Source organism: Cetorhinus maximus, unplaced genomic scaffold (genome assembly GCF_964194155.1).
Source record: "Cetorhinus maximus unplaced genomic scaffold, sCetMax3.hap1.1 HAP1_SCAFFOLD_749, whole genome shotgun sequence".
Lineage (NCBI taxonomy): Eukaryota > Metazoa > Chordata > Chondrichthyes > Lamniformes > Cetorhinidae > Cetorhinus > Cetorhinus maximus.
In genome coordinates, this window is record NW_027596691.1 from 82,816 (window position 1) to 105,290 (window position 22,475).

Below are 22,475 nucleotides of genomic sequence, written 5' to 3' on the forward strand. Positions count from 1 at the left end.
ATTGGGGACAGACTGGAAAGTGGAGTTAAGACCACAATCAGATCAGTCATGGTGCAGCCTCGATGGGCTGAATGGCCTATCTCTTATGGTCTTGCCTACCTGACCAGTATATTCTTATCTCCCTGCAGTCTCCAGCTTTCTACCTCACTACCAAGCACGCATCCATTTGTTTTTTGTATGATGCGCAAACTTCTTATTCATGTCCCTACATTTAAGTCTGAATCTGTGATATAAACCAGGAATGAAGGACCCAGTACTGAGCCCTGTGAAACCCCACTGGAAACAGCCTTCCAGTCACAAAAAAAAAACCATCATTCATCACTTCCTACCATTGAGTCAACTTTTCATCCAACTTGTACCTTGCCCTGGGGTCCCATGAGGTTTTATTTTCCTGCCCAGTCTGCCATGTGGGACCTTGTAGATGTGGAGAGAATGTTTCCATTTGTGGGAGAATCCAAAACTAGGAGCCAGAAATACAAGATAGTTACTGATAAATCCCGTAGGGAAATAAGGCGATATGTGTTTACTCAGAGTGGTTATAAAGTGAACTCACTACCACAGGAAGTGGTTGTGACAAAAAGCTGAGATAATTTCAAAAGGAAACTAGACGAGAGAAAACGGAATAAAAAGATAAACTGAAAGACTGAGCTGAGGTAGATGGAATGGAAGGTGAAGTTGTGGAGTGTAAAGACCAGCAGTGACTAGTTGGGAAGAATGGCCTGTATCTATTCTGTACATTCTGTGTAATTCTGTGCAAACTCTTTTTACAAGGTATTAGGAGGAGAGGATTTACAGGTGTGAAAATAAAACCAATTATCAAGATCTAACAGAGTCACTCGATTAATCAGGGCCTGAATATCATCGGCCTTTGAACATGGAAGGAAAAATGTTTGTTCATGGGAAAAGATTTCAAACATCAGTGTGACCGGAAAAGCACCGAGACACACACACCTGAGTGTGAGTGTTCCAGTGTTCCGGTACACAGCCTGAAAAGAATCACACCACTCACAGCGAGGAGAAAATGTACATGTGTTGTGTGTGTGGACGAAGCTTCAACTGATCTTCCAAGTTGGAGAGGCAGAAGGACCATGGAGAAACCATGGAAATGTGGGGTCTGTGGGAAGGGATTCAAATGCCAATTGCAGTTGGAAATCCATCGACACACTCATACTGGGGAGAAACCATTCCTCTGCTTCTTGTGTGGCAATGGATTCATTAATTCATCTGATCTTCAGATACACCAGTGAGTTCACACTGGAGAGAGGCCATTCGCCTGCTGTACCTGTGGGAGGAATTCACTCAGTCAGCCCACCTCACTTTCACCAACTGGTTCACACAGATAAGAGACCTTTCAAATGTCCTGACTGTGAGAAGGGCTTTAAAAGGAGGTACCAGTTACTGACACACTAACATCAGGGAGAGGCAGTTCACCTGCTCCGAGTGTGGGAAGGAATTCGTTCATTCATCTAACTTTCTGATACACCAGCGATTTCACACGGGGAGAGGCCATTCGCCTGCTATGTGTGAGGTAAGAAATTCTCATGATTATCCTGCCTCACTGCACATCAACTGGTTCACACTGATCAGAGGTCTTTTAAATGTTCTGACTGTGAGAAGAGCTTTAAAAGCAGGCATGAATTGCTAGCATACCAACGTACACACACGGGAGAGGCTGTTCACCTGCTCTGAGTGTGGGAAGGGATTCGTCCATTTATCCAACCTCCTGAGACACCAGCGTTCACACTGGGGGTGGGGGGGTGGGGGGTGGGGAGGTTGTTTACTTGCTCAGAGTGTGGGAAAGGATTCACTCAGTCATCCCACCTGGTGAGACAACAGCGAGTTCACAAGTGACAGCAGGGGTTAGATTCTGCTGATATTGCTGCTGTTAATCACACCCAGGACTGAACCATGTTCATTCTGAGAGTTGGTGTTTCTTTCTTCTCATGTTAATAATTGAACTGAAGTTTAGTATTCTGGTTATATATTAAATAAATCAGCTTTGTTTTAAATATATTGTTGTACAATTTTGTCTTTCCCACCTGAGTGTTTAACATCACCTGGCTGGAGCTCAGAAAGGACAATCTGGGGGAGGATCATACGGCAGGAACAGAACTTCAGCCTGGACACAGTCCAGGAGCATGATGACCATCCACATCTTGTCCCTGTTGATAAAATCAAACACAGGGTATATTCTCCATCTCATTATCTGACCTTTTCATTTTGTACAGTTTACACTGATCTCTATGGTAACACAGATATTGTATTTCCTTCCCTCATTTCCAATTTGCTAATATAAGATTTATTTCTCCCAATCTATTTAGATCATCAAATGGATTTTCCAAGGTAGCACCCCCCTCCCCGTTTAACAATGTTTTTAACATGATTTCATCTCCCATTGAACCGTTAATGTAACGGGTGGGGTGTTTCTCCCTGGAGGTGTTGAGATGGGCAGAACCATCTTCTCCACTGCCTGTAGCAGGGAGGATGTTGAAGTTTGTTGAAGGTTCTGGAGAAACTGGTCCTGAGCTTGTCGAGTAGCCATGGGGAGTGCGACCCGGGGGGATGCACAATCTGGATTGGCCGACTTGTCATGAGCTGAACCAGGCTGTGACCGGGGGAGTGAGCAGGAGTGGAGTGAATGGTCATTAGGACACCAGGCAAGGCAGTGACCCAGTCATTGGCCTCGACCAGATCATCAGCTCCCCTCATGACAGCTTTATTCAGTGTCTTTTCTCCCGAGTGATTAAAGCTCCTGACCATCCCACTGGACTCTGGGTGGTAGGGGATGTGGAAATGTTGTTCCACACCCACAAGATGACCCAGCTGCTGGATTACAACTGCTGTGAAATGAGAACCATTATCACTCTCTATCCTTTTCCGAAAGCCACATCTGGTAAAGATTTGTTCCCACAAGGTTTTAGCTGTTGCGACTGCATCATTTTTACAGACAGGGAAAGCTTCAATCCACCAGGTAAACATATCTATAAACTTCCAGGATATACCAGTCCCCTCCATTACTGTGGGTCGTGGGCTTGCCTATGTTTCCCAGCGATATAATTCAGATGGGATGTGCCCATTGGGACCTTACATTTCTCAGGGCTGGATTAATTTGGATACAGATGTGACACAGGTTCAGGTGGTAATGGACATCCTGGTGCATCCTCAGCCACCAAGAGTAATTATGTAACATATTGAGGACTAGAAACAGAGAAACACTTCCCTAATTTGATGCATAAACAAAATTCATTCTTTTCTAAGCCATCAAGGTGTGACCTAAATCAAAATTAGAGCCATCCTTGTGATAGCAAATCTCATTGTGGAGGATGAGTGAATCCTTACTTGCTGTGGGAGATGAGGGAAAGTCTTTGCTATGGTGTACATCCTCTTTGACCACAGTCACATCAGGGTCAGGGTCGTGACAAGTTTTTAAATCAGGTTTTACTGGAGACTGTCCTACCAGTGCCAATGATCGTGTTTTGAGTGGATCCCAAGAAATCCCCTCTGGAGCAGCTTTCCTGGTGAGTTAGTCGTCCTGGTTATTACCATCACCCTCTTCACTAATTCCTGCTGCTGATGTACATTCACCTTACAAATAGCAACTTGTCCCAGTCACTTACCAGCAAGATCCCAAATCATTCACAGTTTGGAACGGTGGGTGAGTGATTTTCTTTCTGTTGTGTATTTTTTTTTTGCCAGAGTCGTAGGTTTTCCCTAAGGGAGTTACAACCAAAGGATATTTTCAGAATAGTTGGAGATTCCATCAGTAACAGATTGAAGGGCTGTGATCACAATAACCTCAGACTTCTGGGCTAAATATTGTGGTGGGTATTTAATAAAGGTACTATGGCTGTCAAGAAGCAAAGCCACAGCACTAGTCTGATACAGTCCTTGTTTATAAAACCGAGACCCATCCACATAAATTCCACTGGAGTGTGTGGCCTTAATACATCCATTGAACACTGCCTCTTTCATGTGACAACTATGTGGGGTTCTTTCATACTGCAACATTCGAGCCAATTGGCATTTGTGATATTACAGGATATTAATACCTTTGCTTTTTTACTCCATAATTCATCGACTCTGTCAATCCAGGGATATTCTCTTAACCTGGTCCTTTCTTAATAATGTTACTGTGGTATATGGGACGTGTAGAATTACTCAATTAAACTCTACCAGGTACTCTGTGTGCTTAACTCTTATTTGAAGGCAATATACCTGTGGATGCTGAAGATCTGAAATAAAAACAGAAGGTTCTGGAAAAACTCAGTAGGTCTGGCAGCATCTGTGGAGAGAGAAACAGAGTTAATGTTTCGGGTGAAATATGAGTCTTCTTTGGAACTGAAGAGAGGTAGAAATGGGATGGGTTTTATGCTGTTGAAAAAATGGTGTCAGGTCGAACAAAAGAGAAGGCCAGGGATAGTTTAGAGGGCGGGAGAGATTAAACAACAAAGATGTAATTGAATGAAAGTGAAGGGAGTGGTAATGGTTGTGATAAAGAAACAAGATACAGTAAGTTTTAATGTCAGAATAAACGATGAAAATCTGTCCATTTCAGTTCTGAAGGAGAGTCGTATTACACTCAAAATGTTAACTCTGTTTCTCTCTCCAACGTCGCTGCCAGACCTGCTGAGTTTTTCCAGTACTTTCTGTTTTTATTTCAGTGAATCCTTTATATCTGATAAATACACTGATATTTCCACAGGGATGGGTGTGTCTAAGAAGCATCCACCTGAAAAGCCTTTTCCATTCACCACTACAGCAGATATACATTGTTCTGACCCTGCCAGCAGGGCTGTGGAATTAATTGGATGGATCTTCAAAAAAGCGAGCACAGGTGTGATGAGCTGAATTAAATTCTATCTGTGATTTATCATTCTATAAAAGAGTGAATATCCATTATCAGGGATCGAAACGCAAGGAGGGAGGAACCAGTGACTTTGGAATTTAACCCAGCCAGGCACCTAGAGGGGAGGAGGGAGAGGGGAACCAGTGGAAAAGCTTTAAAAGTTCAGTGTATTCTCACAGGAGAGCAGAAATTTAAATCACTTTGAAAAATGGAACATAGCGACGCACAGAATTATATGAGTTTTTATTTTTTTTTCAATTTCGTAACAAAATTATTTTCTATTCTGTATTTCGAATCTCAATGGCGCTGTTGTTACCCAACATTCCCTGCGGATGTGAATGTGCTCTATACATCCCGCAGGTGCCCAGTGCGCAGGCGCCCTGTTGACCTCTGGAGTATGCGCAGTGCCACTTTGATCGGAGCCCTGCGAGTGCGGGAGAGGCTTTTGGAAATGGGTGAGCGCGGGCGGGGCGGAGGGAGGAATGGAGCCGGGGAGGTGGGGGAGTGGAGTGAGGGGAGGCTTCATAAACACTCGATGTAGGCCTAAAGGCCAGAATCAGGGTCTTCAGGTCCCGTGTTTACAGCCCTGGGGCTTTTTTCCTGGGAACAGGCCCAGGTGAACCATTATTAGAGGCTCAGGACGTTACACAATAACAGGTGATTGGGGAGGGCGGCGGGGAGCGGGGCGCATGCGCGGCCATCTCGGTGACGTAACGTAATGGGTGAGGCTTCAGGGTCCCGGTGACCAGGAGAGAAAAAATTGGCGCGTTGATTTTATTTCCACTCTGCAAACAGGAGCTGGTGACAGGCCGGGATGAACGTGCACCATAGTTGGAGGGGCAATGTGCTGCAGTGCGCATGTGCGACCATCTTAATACTATAAGAATATCAGAATTAGAAGCACGAATAGGCCATTCTGCCAATCCAGCATGCTTGGCAATTCAAAAAGATCTTGGTTGATCTGATTGTTTCCTTAACTCCACTTTCCTGCTTCCCTTCTAAACCTTGACTCCCTTGTATATCAAAATCTCAGCCTTGACTGTATCCAAAATATTCCGTAGCCTGCACACCTCCCTGGGGAAGACAGTTCCACAGAGTAACAATCCTGAGAGAAAATATTTCTCCTCACTTCAGTCTTAAATTGCCCCTCCCCCCCCCCCCTCCCCTCCCTTCCTCTCCCCCCCTCCCCTCCCCTCCTCTCCCCCTCCCCTCCTCTCCCCCCCCTCCCTCCTCTCCCCCCCCTCCCCTCCTCTCTCCCCCTCCCCCCCCTCCCCTCCCCTCCCCTCCCCTCCCCTCCCCCCCTCCCCTCCCCTCCTCCCCCCTCCCCTCCCCTCCTCCCCCCTCCCCTCCCTCCCTCCCCCCTCCCCTCCCCTCCTCCCCTCCCCTCCTCCCCCCTCCCCTCCTCCCCCCTCCCCTCCTCCCCCTCCCCTCCTCCCCCCCCCCCTCCTCCCCCCCTCCCCTCCTCCCCCTCTTCCCCCCCCTCCCCTCCTCCCCTCCCCTCCCTCCTCCCCTCCTCCTCCCCTCCCCTCCTCCCTCCCTCCCCTCCTCCCCTCCTCCTCCCCTCCTCCTCCCCTCCTCCCCTCCCCTCCCCTCCCCTCCTCCCCTCCCCTCCCCTCCCCTCCCCTCCCCTCCCCTCCCTCCCCTCCCCTCCCCTCCCCTCCCCTCCTCCCCTCCCCTCCCCTCCCCTCCTCCCCTCCCCTCCCTCCCCTCCCCTCCCCTCCCCTCCCCCTCCTCCCCTCCCCTCCCTCCCCTCCCCTCCTCCCCTCCCCTCCCCTCCTCCCCTCCCTCCCCTCCTCCCCTCCCCTCCCCTCCTCCCCTCCCCTCCCCTCCTCCCCTCCCCTCCCTCCCCCCTCCCCTCCCCTCCCCCCTCCCCTCCCCTCCCCCTCCCTCCCTCCCCTCCCCTCCCCCCTCCTCCCCTCCCTCCCCCCCTCCTCCCCTCCCCTCCCCCCCTCCTCCCTCCCCTCCCCCCTCCTCCCCTCCCCTCCCCCCCTCCTCCCCTCCCCTCCCCTCCCCCCCTCCTCCCCTCCCCTCCCCCCTCCCTCCCTCCCTCCCCCCCTCCTCCCCTCCCCTCCCCCCCTCCTCCCCTCCCCTCCCCTCCTCCCTCCCCTCCTCCCCTCCCCTCCCTCCTCCCCTCCCCTCCCCTCCTCCCCTCCCCTCCCCTCCTCCCCTCCCCTCCTCCCCTCCCTCCCCTCCTCCCCTCCCCTCCCCTCCTCCCCTCCCCTCCCCCCCCTCCCCTCCCCTCCTCCCCTCCTCCCTATTTTTAAGCCTAGTTCTAGATTCCCTATCAGGGAAAACATCCTTCAGCATCCACCCTGTCAAGCACCCTCAGAATCTTACATGTTTCAGTAAGATCACCTCTCGTTCTTCAAAAACTCCAATGAGTATGGGCCCAATGTGCTCAACGTTTCCTCATAAAATAAACCCCCTAATCCCAGGAATCAGCTGAGAGAACCTTCGCTGAACTGCTTCCAATGCAAATCTGTCCCTGCTTAACTAATCCTGGACCAGGCAGCAGGAGGAGAGAATGTTGTGAACTTGTGTCCTGGACTGACAGGGATGGATTTTGGAAACTCCTTTTACAGGGGGTTAGAAGGACAGGATTTACACACAGCAAACTCAAACCAACAGAAAAGCTGTCTCCACTGAAATTCAAACCTTGACTGAATATTATGACATTTATAATCTCCTGTGCAGCAAGTTAGAAAATGTGAAGATTACCAGATTTTTCTCTGACTCCAGTGTTTCTGATATCTTTCCAGCTGCAGACTCCAGCAGGAGATTTTAAATTTGGAAACAGTGAAATTGTTTCAGAGGTGAGTATTATTGAGCATTCATCTACCATTTAGATCTCTTAGTGCTGTGTTCTGATTCCATAGCTTTGGGGCTGGTGTGGATCCTTTACTGTGGATCTGAATTGCTGTTTCACCCCTGCCCTCGCCAATCACCTCTCTGTCACTCTGCCATTGTCTAACTTCCCCTGCCTCTAATAATGGGTATATTTTAACCATATTTGGTATTTTACTGTTATTTCTGCCAACCGTGTCTACATGAGGTTTTCACTGCTGCCCAACTCTTGTCTATACACCGCTGATCTACCAGCTTTATCTTCCCTTGGTCAGGAATTGTCTTTCCTGCATTTCTCTCCCACTTCTGAGCTTATATTAACTGTCAAATTCTGCTTCATTTGTATTCACTGTAATTCATTCTTTACACCCTGAAACATTGACTGCTTTCCCCTCTCCACAGTTACTGCCTGATCTGCTGAATATTTTGAGCATTTGTTCTTGATATTTCATATTTCTAGTAGCTGCAGTATTTTGTTATTATGTTATTTCAGACATCGCTCACAGAACTGAGTCTAGAAATGCAGACGGACCGATTAAGAGCTGGTTTCTATCTCTCAGGGTGTGTGTTGGTTGCAGCAGTTGGTCTCTAGCCTCCAGTGTTGGTCCTTTTTCATCAAGTCATAGAATCATTGAATGATGACAATACAGATGGAGGCTATTTAACCTGTCATGCCCATGCAAGAGCAAATCAACTAGTCGCAGTCTGCTGCATTTTCCTCATAGCTGAGGAATTTTTTTTCTCTTCATGGCCTTATCCAATTGAAAGCCTTTGTTGCATCAGTTTGAGCTGGAGTGGAGATGGAGGAGAAGCTGCTGGGTTTAACCCCAAGGACTTTGGAACCCAGTCGGACCCAGCAATTTCCATTGTGAAATTGTCGAGAGAGGTAGATTCCAGGAGAGATCAGGTTGCTAAACAGACACTGTCCATACAATGTAAAGGGATATTGTTTTAGGAGCAAATATTTATGTAGATGCTTTTAATCTATTTTACAAAAACATATTTAAACATTTATTCTTGGGATTTGGGTGTCATTAACAAGACCTGTAGCATATATTGCCAAACCCCAGTTACCTGTGGGGAAGATGATGTTTGACCTTCTTGAACCGCTGCAGTCTGTGTGGTGAAGATGCTCCCACAGTGATGCCAGGTAAGAAGTTACAGATTATTCACCCAGCAATGGTGAAGGAATGGTGATATATGTCCAAATCAGCAACAATAATTTGTATTTATATAGCACCTTTAATGTATTAAATGTTCCAAGGCATTTCACAGAAATGTTATGAAGCAACATTTGACACCAAGCCTCACAAGGAGATATGAGGGCAGGTGAACAAAAGCTTGGTCAGAGAGGTAGGTTTTAAGGATTATCCTAAAATAGGAAAGCGAAGTAGTGAGCAGGAGAGATTTAATGAGGAATATCCAGAAGGAACTGCAAGAACAGCCACTGATGGTAGAATGATCCATATTGACCGGAATTAGAAGAGAGCAGATATCTTGGAGGGTTGTGTGTTTGGAGGAGATTACAGAGATAGGGAGGGGCACGACCAGGGAGGATAACAAGGATGAGAATTTTCAAATTTAGCTGCTTCTTAAACGGGAGCCTTTGTAGATCAGTGAGCACAGGGAGGATGGGCGTCTTGGTGTGATTAGGCACACGGGCAGCAGAGTCTGGAACAACCTCAATATCACTGGGAAGTTGAATGTGAGAGGCCGGCAACAGTGTAGTAAGTCCAGAAATAACAGAAATAGGGATGATCACAGCCACAGAAGGATTTGAAAACAAGGACGACAGTTTTAAAATTTCAGTGCTTCTTAAGCAGGAGCCTTTATAGGTCAGTGAGCACAGGGTGGTGGGTGAAAAAAACTTACTGCAAGTAAACACACGGGCAGCAGAGTGTTGTATCACCTCAAGATTACAAAGAGGGTGAATGTGGGGGGCCAGCCTGGGGTGTGTTAGGATTGTTAAGTCTTGAGGAAATAAAACAATGGATGAGTGTTTCAGAAGCAAATGATCTGAGACGAGGGTGGAGTCGGGCAATGTTACTGAGGTGGAAATTGGTGGTCTTGATGATGATGTGGATATGTGGTCAGAAGCTCATCTCAGGGTCAAATACTGCACCAAAATTGTGAACAGTCTGGTTCTGTCTCAGACAGTTGCTGGGGAGAGGGATGGAGTTGGTGGTTAGGGAGTGGAGTTTGTAGCAGGGACTGAGGACAATGGCTTTGGTCTTCCCGATATTTAAATGGGAGAAAATTTCTGCTCATTCGATCAGGGTGATGTGTGACTTGGAGGGGATCTTGAAGTTGATGGTGTTCACATACACCTGCCACCCTGGTCTTTCTGGTTGATGCAGGTTTAGGTTTTTGGAATTTTTGTCAAAGTTCTGGCCAAGTTGTAGACATATAAAATCCCTCTCCTTCACCCCCTGCATCTCTTGCCCCTCTCACGTTCTGTCCTCCTGTGGACACTAGAGTCTTGTGAGACCCAGACTGGGTGGCAGGTTCACTTCCCTGAAGGACATTAGTGAATCAGTTGGTTTTACAACATTCCAGCAGTTTTCATGGCCACTTTTCCCTGGTGTCAGCCGCACAAATTACCGGATTCATTCAGCTCAATTTCACAATCTGCCTTTGTGTTTTACTGGTTTCACTGTTACTCCCTTTTTATCTGTTTTAAATCAATTTCACAGGGTATTAGAAGTGGAGGATTTGCAGTTGGGAAACTCAAACCAAACATCACATCAGGATCTGACGGAGTCGTCCAATTTATTGTAACCTGAATATCATCGGATTTTAAACATGGAAGGAAAAAGTACCATCCACAATAGAGAGAAACCATGGAAATGTGAGGACTGTGGGAAGGGATTCAGTTACCAGTCTAAGCTGGAAACTCATCGACGCACTCACACTGGGGAGCGGCCGTTCACCTGCTCTGAATGTGGGAAGGGATTCACTCAGTCGTCCACGCTGCTGACACACCAGCGAGTTCACACTGGGGAAAGGCCGTTCACCTGCTCCAAGTGTGGGAAGGGATTCATTAATTTAACCAACTTGCTGACACACCAGCGAGTTCACACTGGGGAGAGGTTGTTCAGCTGCTCTGAATGTGAGAAGCGATTCACTCGGTCAGCTGACCTGCTGACACACCAGCAAGTTCACACTGGGGAGAGGCCATTCACCTGTTCTGAATGTGGGAAGAGATTCACTCTGTCATCTGACCTGCTGACACACCAACGAATTCACACTGGGGAGAGGCCATTCACCTGCTGCATGTGTGGGAAGGGATTCACAAGATCATCCCACCTACTGAGACACCAGCAAGTTCACACTGATGAGAGACATTTTAAATGCTCGGACTGTGACAAGTGCTATAAAAGTTCTGGGGACCTGATGTCCCATCGACGTGCTCACACTGATGAGAGACCATTCAGGTGTTCTCACTGTGGGACTGGGTTCAGGCGATCATCTGACCTCATTGCACACCAGCGCATTCATACTGGGGAGAGGCCTTTCATCTGCTCAAAGTGTGGGAAGGGATTCACTCAGTCATCCAACCTGCTGAGACACCAGCAAGTTCACAATGGGAAGAGACCATTCACCTTGTCCCTGGAGGGAAAGGGATTCACTCAGACAGCCACCTTTCTAACACCCCATCGAGTTCTCACTGAGTGACAGAAGGGATTCACTCAGCCATCCTATTCGCTGAAACAACAGCAAGTTCACAGTGTGGAGGGACATTTAAATGCCCATATCATGGGAAATCCTACAAAGGTTCCCGGGAAGTGATATCCAATCAAAATGTTCACATCGCCAGGAACTGTTCAGGTGCTCTCACTTTAGAACTGGGTTTAGGATTTCATCTCAACTCATTGTACACCATAAACTAGTGAGTTCATAGTGGGGAAAGGCCGTTCACCTGCTGTGGGAAGGGATTTTCTCACTTATCCCACCTGCTAGTCACTAGTGACTTCACAAGTAACCACACTAATTGAATTTTGCTGTTAATCACATCCAGGACTGAACCATGTTCATTGAGATCTGATGTTCATCAACACCAGCCCTGTTATGGGTGTTAATATTGAGGATAAATGTCAAATAAATCAGCACTGCATTACATAGAGTATCAATTCTTTTTAATATCTCTAACTCACGTTAGTTCCTTTTGAAGGTTTGTCCCTCTCCCCTGTCTCCTCCATCCTCAGCACCAACAAGTATGAGGAGCTCATTGAGCTTCTTTGTCACTAAGATTGAGACAGTCTGATCAATTGTCTCTGCTGCTTCTCTCCCTCCCACTATCCTACTGGGCCATACTGCCTCTAAAGTTCTCCCTTTTCCGATCCCTGAACCTTCATCTTTCTCTAGTTTCCCTCCCATTTCCTCTCATGCCCCCCAGGGATCATCTTGTCCATGAGACCTACTCCTGCTCCATCAACCCTATTCCCTCAAAACTCCTGACCACCCAACTTCCCCTTGTATACTGACTTTGTTAATGGTTCTCTCTTTAAATACTGCCCCTCTTTCCTTCATATCTGCCATCATCACCCCCTCCTCAATAAAAACAATCCTTCACCTCAGTCATTGCAAACTACTGCCCCTTCGCACCACCCTTTCCTCTTCAAGGTCTTTCTTACTTCCCAAATCCATGCCCCTCTTTCCTAGAACTCAATCTTTGAATCCCTCCAATAAGATTTCTGTCTCTGCCATAGTATCCAAACAACCCTAATTAAAGTCACAAATTACATCTTATTTGAGTGTGACAAAGGTAAACTACCCATCATTGTCCTTCCTGCAGTCTCTAACATCATTGATCAAACCATCCTCCTGCAATGTCTCTGCACTGTTATTCAGCTGGAAGGGACTGTACACTCCTGATTCCTGTCTTATCTATCTAATTGTCATCAGAGGATAACCTGTAGAAACTGTGATTGAGTCATATTTTTACACACTCGCTCACTTAGTAAGTGATCAGGTGTCACTGAACTTTGACAAAATGTTCTGTTATCACACTTACAGTGACCGCATCTTGCAGACCAAGTCTCTCTAATTACACAAGCCCTTCTGGATAAAATCCAAAGAGAAGAGTAAAAATTTACAGTCCACTGCGCAAGCTCTTAGTGGTAAAAAAAAATCTGATACTTGCCATTAAAATGCAAAGCATTACTGACCAGCTGTGGATTGCTCTGTTTCAAATTTCTTGAAACAGACGCATTGCCAAGATTGGCTAACAGATCCATTGTTGGAAGATGCGGATTGGGAGATGGATTTTGGCCTTTCTTATTTTGCAATCCTTGTGTGATCAGAATCTCCTCACTTCCCCAGATGCAGACAAAGAAAAACTAAGACTGGGTCTCCAATGGAGGCCTGGTCACCCACAATCCTGTGCGTCTCAGAAACCGCTCTATCTGCCGCGGGTTGGCCGGGTGGACCGCGCATGCTCGGAGGGTCCTGGTCTCTTTGTTTGAGGTTGTTCCCGGAGAGAAGCCGGAAGCGGCGGATAGTGAGAGTGGAGAATGTTCATTGTTTAATATTCGGCTCTGGGGCCGCACTTGGGATTTGGAAACCCCGCCTGGGGTTTATTAACCCGCTCCCGACAGTGACCTCTCACCTGGCATCTCACAATGCCCGGCTGATTGAAGGCAGCTCCGGCCCAATAGGAGAGGAGGCAGGAGCGGAAGACCAAACAAGGGAGCGGCTGATCCTCTAACCAATCGGAGTGAATGAGGGGGCGGGGCTGAGCCTGGACCTCCCTGATTGGCTGAAATTCCGCATCATTTTGAAAACTGATTTGTCTAAAATTCCAGTGCCCCGTGTAAAACATTAAAGATGATTTGTTGTTGTGAGCTGCATTATTTGGTGGAATTAGATTGAAGGAGTGGGATTGATCCACAGCCTGAGTCACCAGTTTGAGGACAAGAGGAGAGAGAATCTGGAGAGGAGAAAAGAATAAGTTGGAGACTGGACACTGAATCTGGAACAATGAGCAGAGAGGGAGAGGAGTGTGTGGGACAGAGATTTATAGAATTGTGGGAATGAAAGGGGAGGGGGAGAAATGTTCCATAGAAACTAGAATTGTCTGTTCTGAATTTCTATACTGTATTTACAGTGATAACTTCTGTAAACTCCATTTACATGGGGTTAGAAGGGGAGGATTTGCAGGCAGGAAACTCAAACCAAAAATCTCAACAAGATCTTATGCAATCACTTCATTCATATACGGTCAGCTTCCAATTAGGGAAGGAAAAATAATTAGATAAAAGCAAAATACTGCAGTTGCTGGAAATCTGAAACAAAAACAAAAATAGCTGGAAAAACTCAGCAGGTCTGACAGAATCTGTGGAGAGGAATACAGTTAATGTTTTGAGTCCGTTTGACTTTTCTGATGAAGAGTCATACGGACTCGAAATGTTAACTGTATTCCTCTCCGCAGATGGTGTCAGACCTGCTGAGTTTTCCAGATGTTTTTGTTTTTGAAGGAGAAATAATTGTTTGTTTTGCCTGTGCATTTAAATTATCATTGAAATTGGAAAAGTATCGAGACACGCGAATCAAAGTGACAGTCTTTCAGTGAACTGTGTGGAAAGAGCTTTAACCAGTTTCACAGCCTGAAAAAACCACAACAATCAAAGTGTGGAGAAACCACACATAAGTTGTGTGTGGACAAGGCTCCGATCATCCAACCTGGAGAGACACAAAGAAACTTGCACCATGGAGAAATCAGGTATGATAGAACAGAAAGAAACAAGAGAAAGTTGCAAGTCAGGGCTAGGACAATGGAAATCTTCAGAGACAGCTGGGCCAGGTGGGCTAGTGGAAGGGAGGGAAGCAGCAGAGGCAACTGATCGGATTATCTCAATCTTAGTGACAAAGAAGCTCCATGAGCTCCTCACATTTGTTGTTGGAGGGGAGGATGGGGGAGACAGGGGAGAGTGAAAACCCTTCAAAAGGATCTAACTTGTGTTAGAGATATTAAAAAGAGACTCAATACACTGTGTACTTAACACAACATGATTTATTTGACTTATATCAGCAATTTAACTGCCATAATAAAAACTGGAAATGCTGGAAATGGTCAGCAGGTCTGACAGCATCTGTGTAGAGAGAAACAGACTTAATGTTTCAAGTCCACATGACTTCTTTAGAGCTAAAGAGAAGTTGAAATGTGATGGAATTTATACTGTTTAAGGGGGCTGGATCAAGTAAAGCAAGATAGGTCAGCGACAGGTGGAGACTAAGGAGAGATAGACAAATATGTCATGGACAAAAGACAAAGGGAGTGTTAATTGCAGTGGTAAAGACTAAAGAACGTGTTGATAGTGGCACAAAGGTAAGAAAGCAGAATGTGTGAAGAGCAGGACAAGAGTCAGCATTCTGTGAAAGAACAACATAGAAACAAGTAATAGATGGCCCTGTTGGGGGAGGGGGAGGTGCCATAACTGGGCTGGAGTTTATTAACATCAGCAGAAACAGACCCCAATGAACAGAGTTTATTGTCACATAGTCTTGTATGTGGTTAACATCAAAATTCAATCACTGTTGTTACTCATGAACTCGCTGGTGTTTTATCAGGCCAGGTGACCGAGTGAATCCCTTCCCACACTTGGAGCAGATGAAAGGTCTCCCTCCACTGTGCACTCGCTGGTGTGACAGCAGGCTGGATGACTGAGTGAATCCCTTCCCACAGTCAGAGCAGGTGAACGGCCTCTCTGCAGTGTGAAGTCGCTGGTGTATCAGCAGGACGGATGAGCGAGTGAATCCCTTCCCACAACCCATGCAGGTAAACGGTCTCTCCCCAGTGTGAGTGCGCTGGTGTACAGTGAGTTCATCTGATCGCCTGAATCTAGTGCCGCAGTGAGAGCAGCTGAACGGTCTCTCCCCAGTGTGAATTCGCCGGTGCGTCAGCAGGCTAGATGACTGAGCAAATCCCTTCCCACACTCAAAGCAGGTGAATGGCCTCTCCCCAGTGTGAGTACGTCGGTGTGTCAGCAGGTGAGATTTAACAGAGAAACCCTTCCCACACTCAGAGCAGGTAAATGGCCTCTCCCCAGTGTGAACCCGCTGGTGTGTCAGCAGGTTGGATGACTGAGTAAATCCCTTCCCACACTCGGAGCAGGTGAACGGCCTCTGCCCAGTGTGAATGCGTCAATGAATTTCCAGCAAAGACGGGGTTATGAATCCCTTTCCACAGTCCCCACATTTCCACTGTCTCTCCCCACTGTGAACGGTGTTTTTTCCTACCATTTCAAAGTCTGATAATATTCAGGTTACGATAAATTGGGTGACTCTGTCAGATCCTGATATGATGTTTGATTTGAGTTCCCTGACTGAAAATCCTTCCCTTCTAATACCCTGTGAAATGGATTTAAAATAGAAAAAAGTGTGAGAGAGAACCCACAAAAACAGGTTGTGAAATTGAGCTGAATGAATCTGGCAATTTGTGGCACTAGCAAAAAGTGGCCATAAAAGCTGCTGGATTGTAATAAAAACCCAACTAGATCAGTAATGCCCTTCAGGAGGGAACCTGCCATGCCTGATCTGGGCCCACACAAGACTCTGGTCTCCATAAGAGGAGACTGATAGAGAGAGAGAAAGTCAGAGAGAGAGAGAATCACAGAATTGTTACAGTGCAGAAGGATTCCATTTGGCCCATCATGTCTGCACTGGCTCTCCGAATGAGCATTTCATCTAGTGCCTTTCTCCAATTTCTCCCGTAACCCTGCAGATAGTTTATTTTCAAATAATCATCTAATTCCTTCTTGGATACTTTTATGGATACTCCAACACAATCTCAGGCAGTGCATTCCAGACCCTAACCACTTGCTGTGTGAAAAAGTTTTTTCTCATATAGTTTTTGCTTCTTTTACCAATCAGCTTAAATCTGTGTCCTCTGGTTCTCGATCCTTCTGCCAATGGGAACAGTTGCTTTCTACCTATTCATGCTTTTCAATACGTCTATCAAATTTCCTCTTAGCCTTCTTTCCTCCAAGGAGAACCATCCCAACTTCTCCAATCTATCTTCATAACCGAAATCTCTCATCCCTGGATCCATTCTTGTAAACCTCCTCTGCACTCCCTCCAGTGCCTTCACATCCTTCCTGAAATGCAGTGCCCAGAATACTCCAGCTGATGTCTAACTAGTGTAGTACACAAGCTCAGCGTAACCTCCTTGCTCAAGTATTCTGAGCCCCTATTAATAAAGTCCAGGATACCATCTGTGCTATTAACTAATCTCTTAAACCGTCCTGCCACCTCTAATGATTTATGCACATAGACACCCAGGTCCCTTATGCTCCTGCACCCCCTTTGGTGTTGTACCCTTTATTTTATTTTGTCTCTCCAAGATTTTCCAAATGAAATGCATCACCTCAGACTTCGCTGCATTAAATTTCATCTGCCATTGTTCCGCCCTTTCCATCAACTTGTCTATGTCGTTTTGAAGTTCTACGCTATCCTCCTCACAGTTTACAATGCTTCCAAGTTCTGTATCGTATGCAAATTCATAATATTGCTGACTATACACCAAGGTTTAAATCATTTATCTGTCAGGAAAAGCAAGGGTTCCAATACCGACCCCTCGGAAACTCCACTACAAATCTTCCTCCAGCCCGGAAAACATCCATTAACCATTACTCTTTATTTCCTGTCATTCCGCCAATTCTGTATCCATGTTGTTGCTGTCCGTTTTATTCCATGAGTTATAACTTTTCTCACAAGTCTGTTGTGTGACACTGTCTCAAATGCCTGGAGAGAGGTGGAGAAGCAGCAGGCGAAGTTGTTTCTAAGAGGCGGGACTGGAGGACTGATGAAGTCATCTAGTTCTCCCACCAATCAGAGTGGCTGTTAAGGGCGGGGTTTGCAGAACTAAGTGGGCGGGGCTGAGCGGTGAACCCCCTCTGGCTGCCTGGCCCAGTATTGCCCCTTATAAATATGGCGGCTGCACATTGCCCCCTATGAAGATGGCGACTGTGAACCCGGGGCCACCAACCGGAAATGCCGCCCCGAAGTGTGGCCAACGCGGGACAAGTAGGTTCCTTTTCTGGTACTTGAGGCCTCCACTGGGTGTTTATCAAGCCTTTCCATCCATTCCGCCGCCTCCATTATCCTCCTACAATCGACTGTTACTCACCTGTTGCAGAGGCGAGATGACTCCCTCCCGATGCCTTCAGCACCCACAATACGCATGCTCTAGCCACAACCCGGTAATGAGCCTGCGCAATGGCCTCCTGCAGTGAGTATAGGGCATATTCTCTTTCGACGCGAATGCTGGGTAAGAACCCCGCCATTTAAAGGTGATATTGTTGAAATGAAAATTCCGTTTAGTGATCCAATTACGACTGGGGCCATAGGGCCAAGATATAAAATTATTAAAACAATTAGTATAGAATACTAAACTTAAAAGAAGTGGCTGCAGAGAGTCGATCCATCATTTATAATCCTCCAAAATTCCTCAAATTCTGGAAAGGTCCTAATGGTTTGGAAACTAGCTAATGTAATATCGTTATTCAAGAAAATATGGAGACAGAAGCAGGAATTTTCAGGGCCATTAGCCTAACATGCGTCATAGGGAAATTGCTAGAATCCATCATTAAGGAGTTTATAGCACGATACTTAGAAAATCATAACGTGATCAGGCAGAGTCAATATGGCTTTGTGACGGGAAATCATACTTAACTAATTTATTAGAGTTTTTTGAGGGAGTAACAAGCAACGTGGAAAAAAGGGGAGCCTGTAGATGCGGTGTACTTGGATTTCCAAAAGCCATTCAATAAGGTGCCACATCAAAGCTTCCTACACAAGATTAGAGAACATGGTGTAGAAGATAAAATATTAGCATTGGCGAAGGCTGGTTAGCTAACAGGAAGCAGAGAGTAGGGATAAATGGCTCTCTTTCAGGATGGCAAGATGTGACTACTGGAGTGCCACAGGGTTCAGTGCTGGGGCCTCAACTTTTATAATCTGCATCAATGATTTGGATAAAGGGACTGAATTTATGGTTTCTATATTTGCCAATGACACCAAGATAGGTAGATCTTAAAAGAAGTGGCAGCACAGATTGCAGATACATTGGTTATAGTCTTCCAAATTTCCTTAGATTCTGGAAAGGTTCCCACGGATTGGAAAATAGCAAAAGCAACATTGTTATTCAAGAAAGGAAGGAGGCAGAAAGCAGGAAACGAAAGGCCAGTTAGCATAACATCTATCATAGGGAAAATGATAGAATCCATTATTGAGGAGGTTAAAGCAGGATACTTAGATAATCAAGATTTGATCAGGTAGAACCAACACGGCTTTGTGAAAGGGAAATTGTGTTTAACTAATCTGTTAGAGTTTTTGATGAAGTAACATTCAAGGTGGATACAGGGAAACCAACAGATATGGTGTACTTGGATTTGCAGAAGGCATTTGATAAGGTGCCACATAAAAGATTGTTGCACAGTATAAAGGCACATGGTGTAGGAGGTAACATATTAGCATAGATAAATGATTGGTTGGCTAACAGTAAGCAGGGATAAATATGTCTTTTTTGGATTGGCAAGCTGTAACTAGCGGAGTGCCACAGGGATCATTGCTGGGTCCTCAACAATTTACAATCTACATCAATGATTTGGATGAAGGGTCCGAATGTATGGTAGCTAAATTTGCTGATGACATGAATAGAGATAGGAAAAGAAGTTGTCAAGAGGAAGTCGAGAGTCTGCAAAGTGATATGGACAGGTTAAGTGCGTGGGCAAAAATTTGACAGATGGAGGATAACGTGGGAAAATGTGAACTTGTCCACTCTGGCAGGAAGAATAGAAAAACAGTCTTCAATACAAGTGGAGAGCAGAACTCAGTAGTACAGAGGGCTCTGGTCCTCGAACCCATTCTGCCATTTAATAAGATCATGGCTGATCTGATTTTGGCCTCAACTTCACGTTCCAGCTACCCCCGATAACCTTTGGCTCCCTTGTTAGTCAAGATTAGCCAAGTTCCTCAGGGTAGTGTCCTAGGCCCAATCATCTTCAGCTGCTTCATCAATGACAGACCTTCCATCATAAGGTCAGAAGTGTGGATGTTCGCTGATGATTGTACACTGTTCAGAACCATTTGTGACTCCTCAAATACTGAAATATCCATGTCCAAATGCAGCAAGACCTGCACAATATCCAGGCATGGGCTGACAAGAGGCAAGTAACACTTACACCATACATCTGCCAGGCAATGACCATCTCCAACAAGAAAGAATCTAACCTCTACATTCAAGGGCATTACCATCAGTGAATCCCCCACTGTCAACATCCTGGGGATTACCATTGACCACATCATTGAAGATATAAATACTGTGGTCACAAGAGCAGGTCAGAGGCTTGGAATCGTGTGGCAAGTAACTCAACTCCTGACTTCCCAAAGTCTGCCCACCACCGACAAGACACAAGTCTGGAGTGTAATGAAATACTCCCCACTTGCCTGGATGAGTGCACCTCCAACAACACTCAAGAAGCTCGAAACCATCCAGGACAAAGCAGCCCGCTTGATTGGCACCCCATCCACATACATTGACTCCCTCCATCACCTAAGTACAGTGGCAGCAGTGTGTACCATCTACGAGATTCACTGCAGAAACTTACCAAGGGCTCCTTAGGCAGCACCTTCCATACCCTATAAGTGATCTAGAAGGACAAGGGCAGCAGATAGATGGGAACACCACCACCTGGAAGTTCCCCTCCAAACCACTCACCATCCTGACTTAGAAATATATCGCCTTTATTTCACTGTCGCTGGGTCAAAATCCTGGAACTCCCTCCCTAACAGCACTGTGGGTATACCTATGCCACATGGACTGCAGTGGTTCAAGAAGGCAACTCACCACCACCTTCTCAAGGGCAATTAGGGATGGGCAACAAATGCTGGTCCAGCCAGTAGCACTCACATCTCATGAATGAATAAGAAAAAATCTACTTCTGCCTTTAAAATATTCATTGACTCTGCCTCCACTGTTCTCTGGGGAAGAGAGTTCCAAAGATTCACAACTGGCTGAGAGAAAGAAATTCTTCTCATCTCCATCTTAATTGGGAGATTATTTATTTTAAAATGTGCCCCCTCGCTCTAGTTTCTCCCACGAGGGGAAAGATCCTTTCAGCATCTATCCTGTCAAGTCCTATCAGGATCTTATATGTTTCAGGAAGATCACCTCTCCATTTTCTAAATGCGAATGGATACAGGCCCAGTCTGTCCAACCTTTCTTCATAAGATAACCCCCTTCATCCCAGGAATCAACCAAGTTTATCTTCTCTGAACCGCTTCTAATGCATTTATATCCTTTCTTAAATAAGGAGACCAATACTGTACACAGTACTCCATATGTGGTCTCACCAATGGCCTGTAGAACTGTAGTGAAACATCCCTACTTTTATATTCCATTCCCCTTGTAATAGACAACAACATTCCATTTGCCTTCCTAATTGCTTGCTCTACCTGCAGACTAACCTTTTCTGATTCATTTACCAGGGCAGCCAGATCTCTCTCTCTCTCTCTGCCTCAGAGCTATGCGGTCTCTCTCCATTTAAATAATATTCTGCTTTTCTATTCTTCCTGCCAAAGTGGCAAGTTCACTTTTCCTACATTATACTCCGTTTGCTTGTCCACTCTCTCTAAATAGAAGAGGTTCTATACAAATAGTATATTTTTATCCTGATATATAAATATACTTACATATAAATAGTTGAATTATATAAATATGTGAGGCTCCAGAACTGATGCCTGAGGCACTCCACTCATCACAGCTTGCCAGCCTGAAAAAGACCCACTTATTGCTACTCTCTGCTTCCAGTTAGCTAACCAATCTGCTATCCATGCTAATATGTTACCCCCGACACCATGAGTTCTTATTTTGTGTCGTAACCTTATTGGCATGTCACCAAATAATGCTCTGGGTATTGGTGAATGGAGCTGTAGAGAGCAATTGAAGCAGGAAGTGAGGAGAGGAAACCATATAAAAGTTCACTCATGACCTTTAGGGAAGGAAATCTGCCATCCTTACCTGGCCTGGCCTACACGAGACTCCAGACCACAGCAATGTGGTTGACTCTTAACTACCCTCAAATGGCAATTAGGGATGGGAAACAAATGTTGGCACTGCCTGCAATACCCATCCCAGGAAATAAATTTAAAAAAGGAGTGACAAATGGATATCCTTCAGACTATCCAGTTCTCTCCCAGGGTTGGTGTTTTGACCATTGCTCTTCTCAATATAAAGGAATGATTGGGTTTCGCTTTATGGGTTTAAAATCAAAATCTCCAGATGATTTTACAATAGGAAATGGGCAGAACAGTGAAGAGGAATATAAGTGACTCACTGTGAATACATAAGTTAGTAACTGGTGCAGGTAACATGTCAGATTAAATTTAACACAGAAAATATGAGGTGATAAATTTCCTGAATTAAAAAGCTAAAATATTCACTAAATGCCTATGGTTTAGAAGGACTGGAGAAATAGAACAGTAAAGACAGGGAAGATTCTAGTTTACATTTTCTTATTAATAAACACACTGATGAGGTTTCATGTCAGCAACTTTAATACCTTCTTAAGAAATACAGAAATAAAGAAATGAGAAGATTCACGTCCTCTGCTTTATCTTATATTGTTCCGTCAATTTGCGTAAACATCCAAGTCCCAAGTGTCATAGAGTCATAGAGGTCTACAGCACAGAAGAAGACCCTTCGGCCCATCACATCTGCGCCAGTCAAGCAAGTATTGAACTATTCTAATCCCATTTTCCAGCACTAGGCCCATAGCCTTGTATG

General features: G+C 45.6%; 1 protein-coding gene, 1 long non-coding RNA gene and 1 pseudogene across 2 annotated transcripts in view; 2 read left to right on the forward strand and 1 right to left on the reverse strand.

Annotated features, from left to right (window-relative positions):
- LOC144674684 (uncharacterized) overlaps positions 1–22,475 on the forward strand; it is a 112,703-nt gene that overhangs the window by 18,251 nt on the left and 71,977 nt on the right. The window contains 1 exon segment of the mRNA XM_078535924.1: positions 10,544–11,361. Within this exon segment, the coding sequence (XP_078392050.1) occupies positions 10,544–11,361 (818 nt within the window).
- Positions 5,352–8,402, forward strand: LOC144674679 (uncharacterized). The gene is made up of 3 exons (XR_013574605.1): positions 5,352–5,503; positions 7,606–7,659; positions 8,197–8,402. It is a non-coding gene; the product is annotated as an uncharacterized LOC144674679 (long non-coding RNA).
- LOC144674678 (uncharacterized) lies at positions 14,864–16,172 on the reverse strand (annotated as a pseudogene).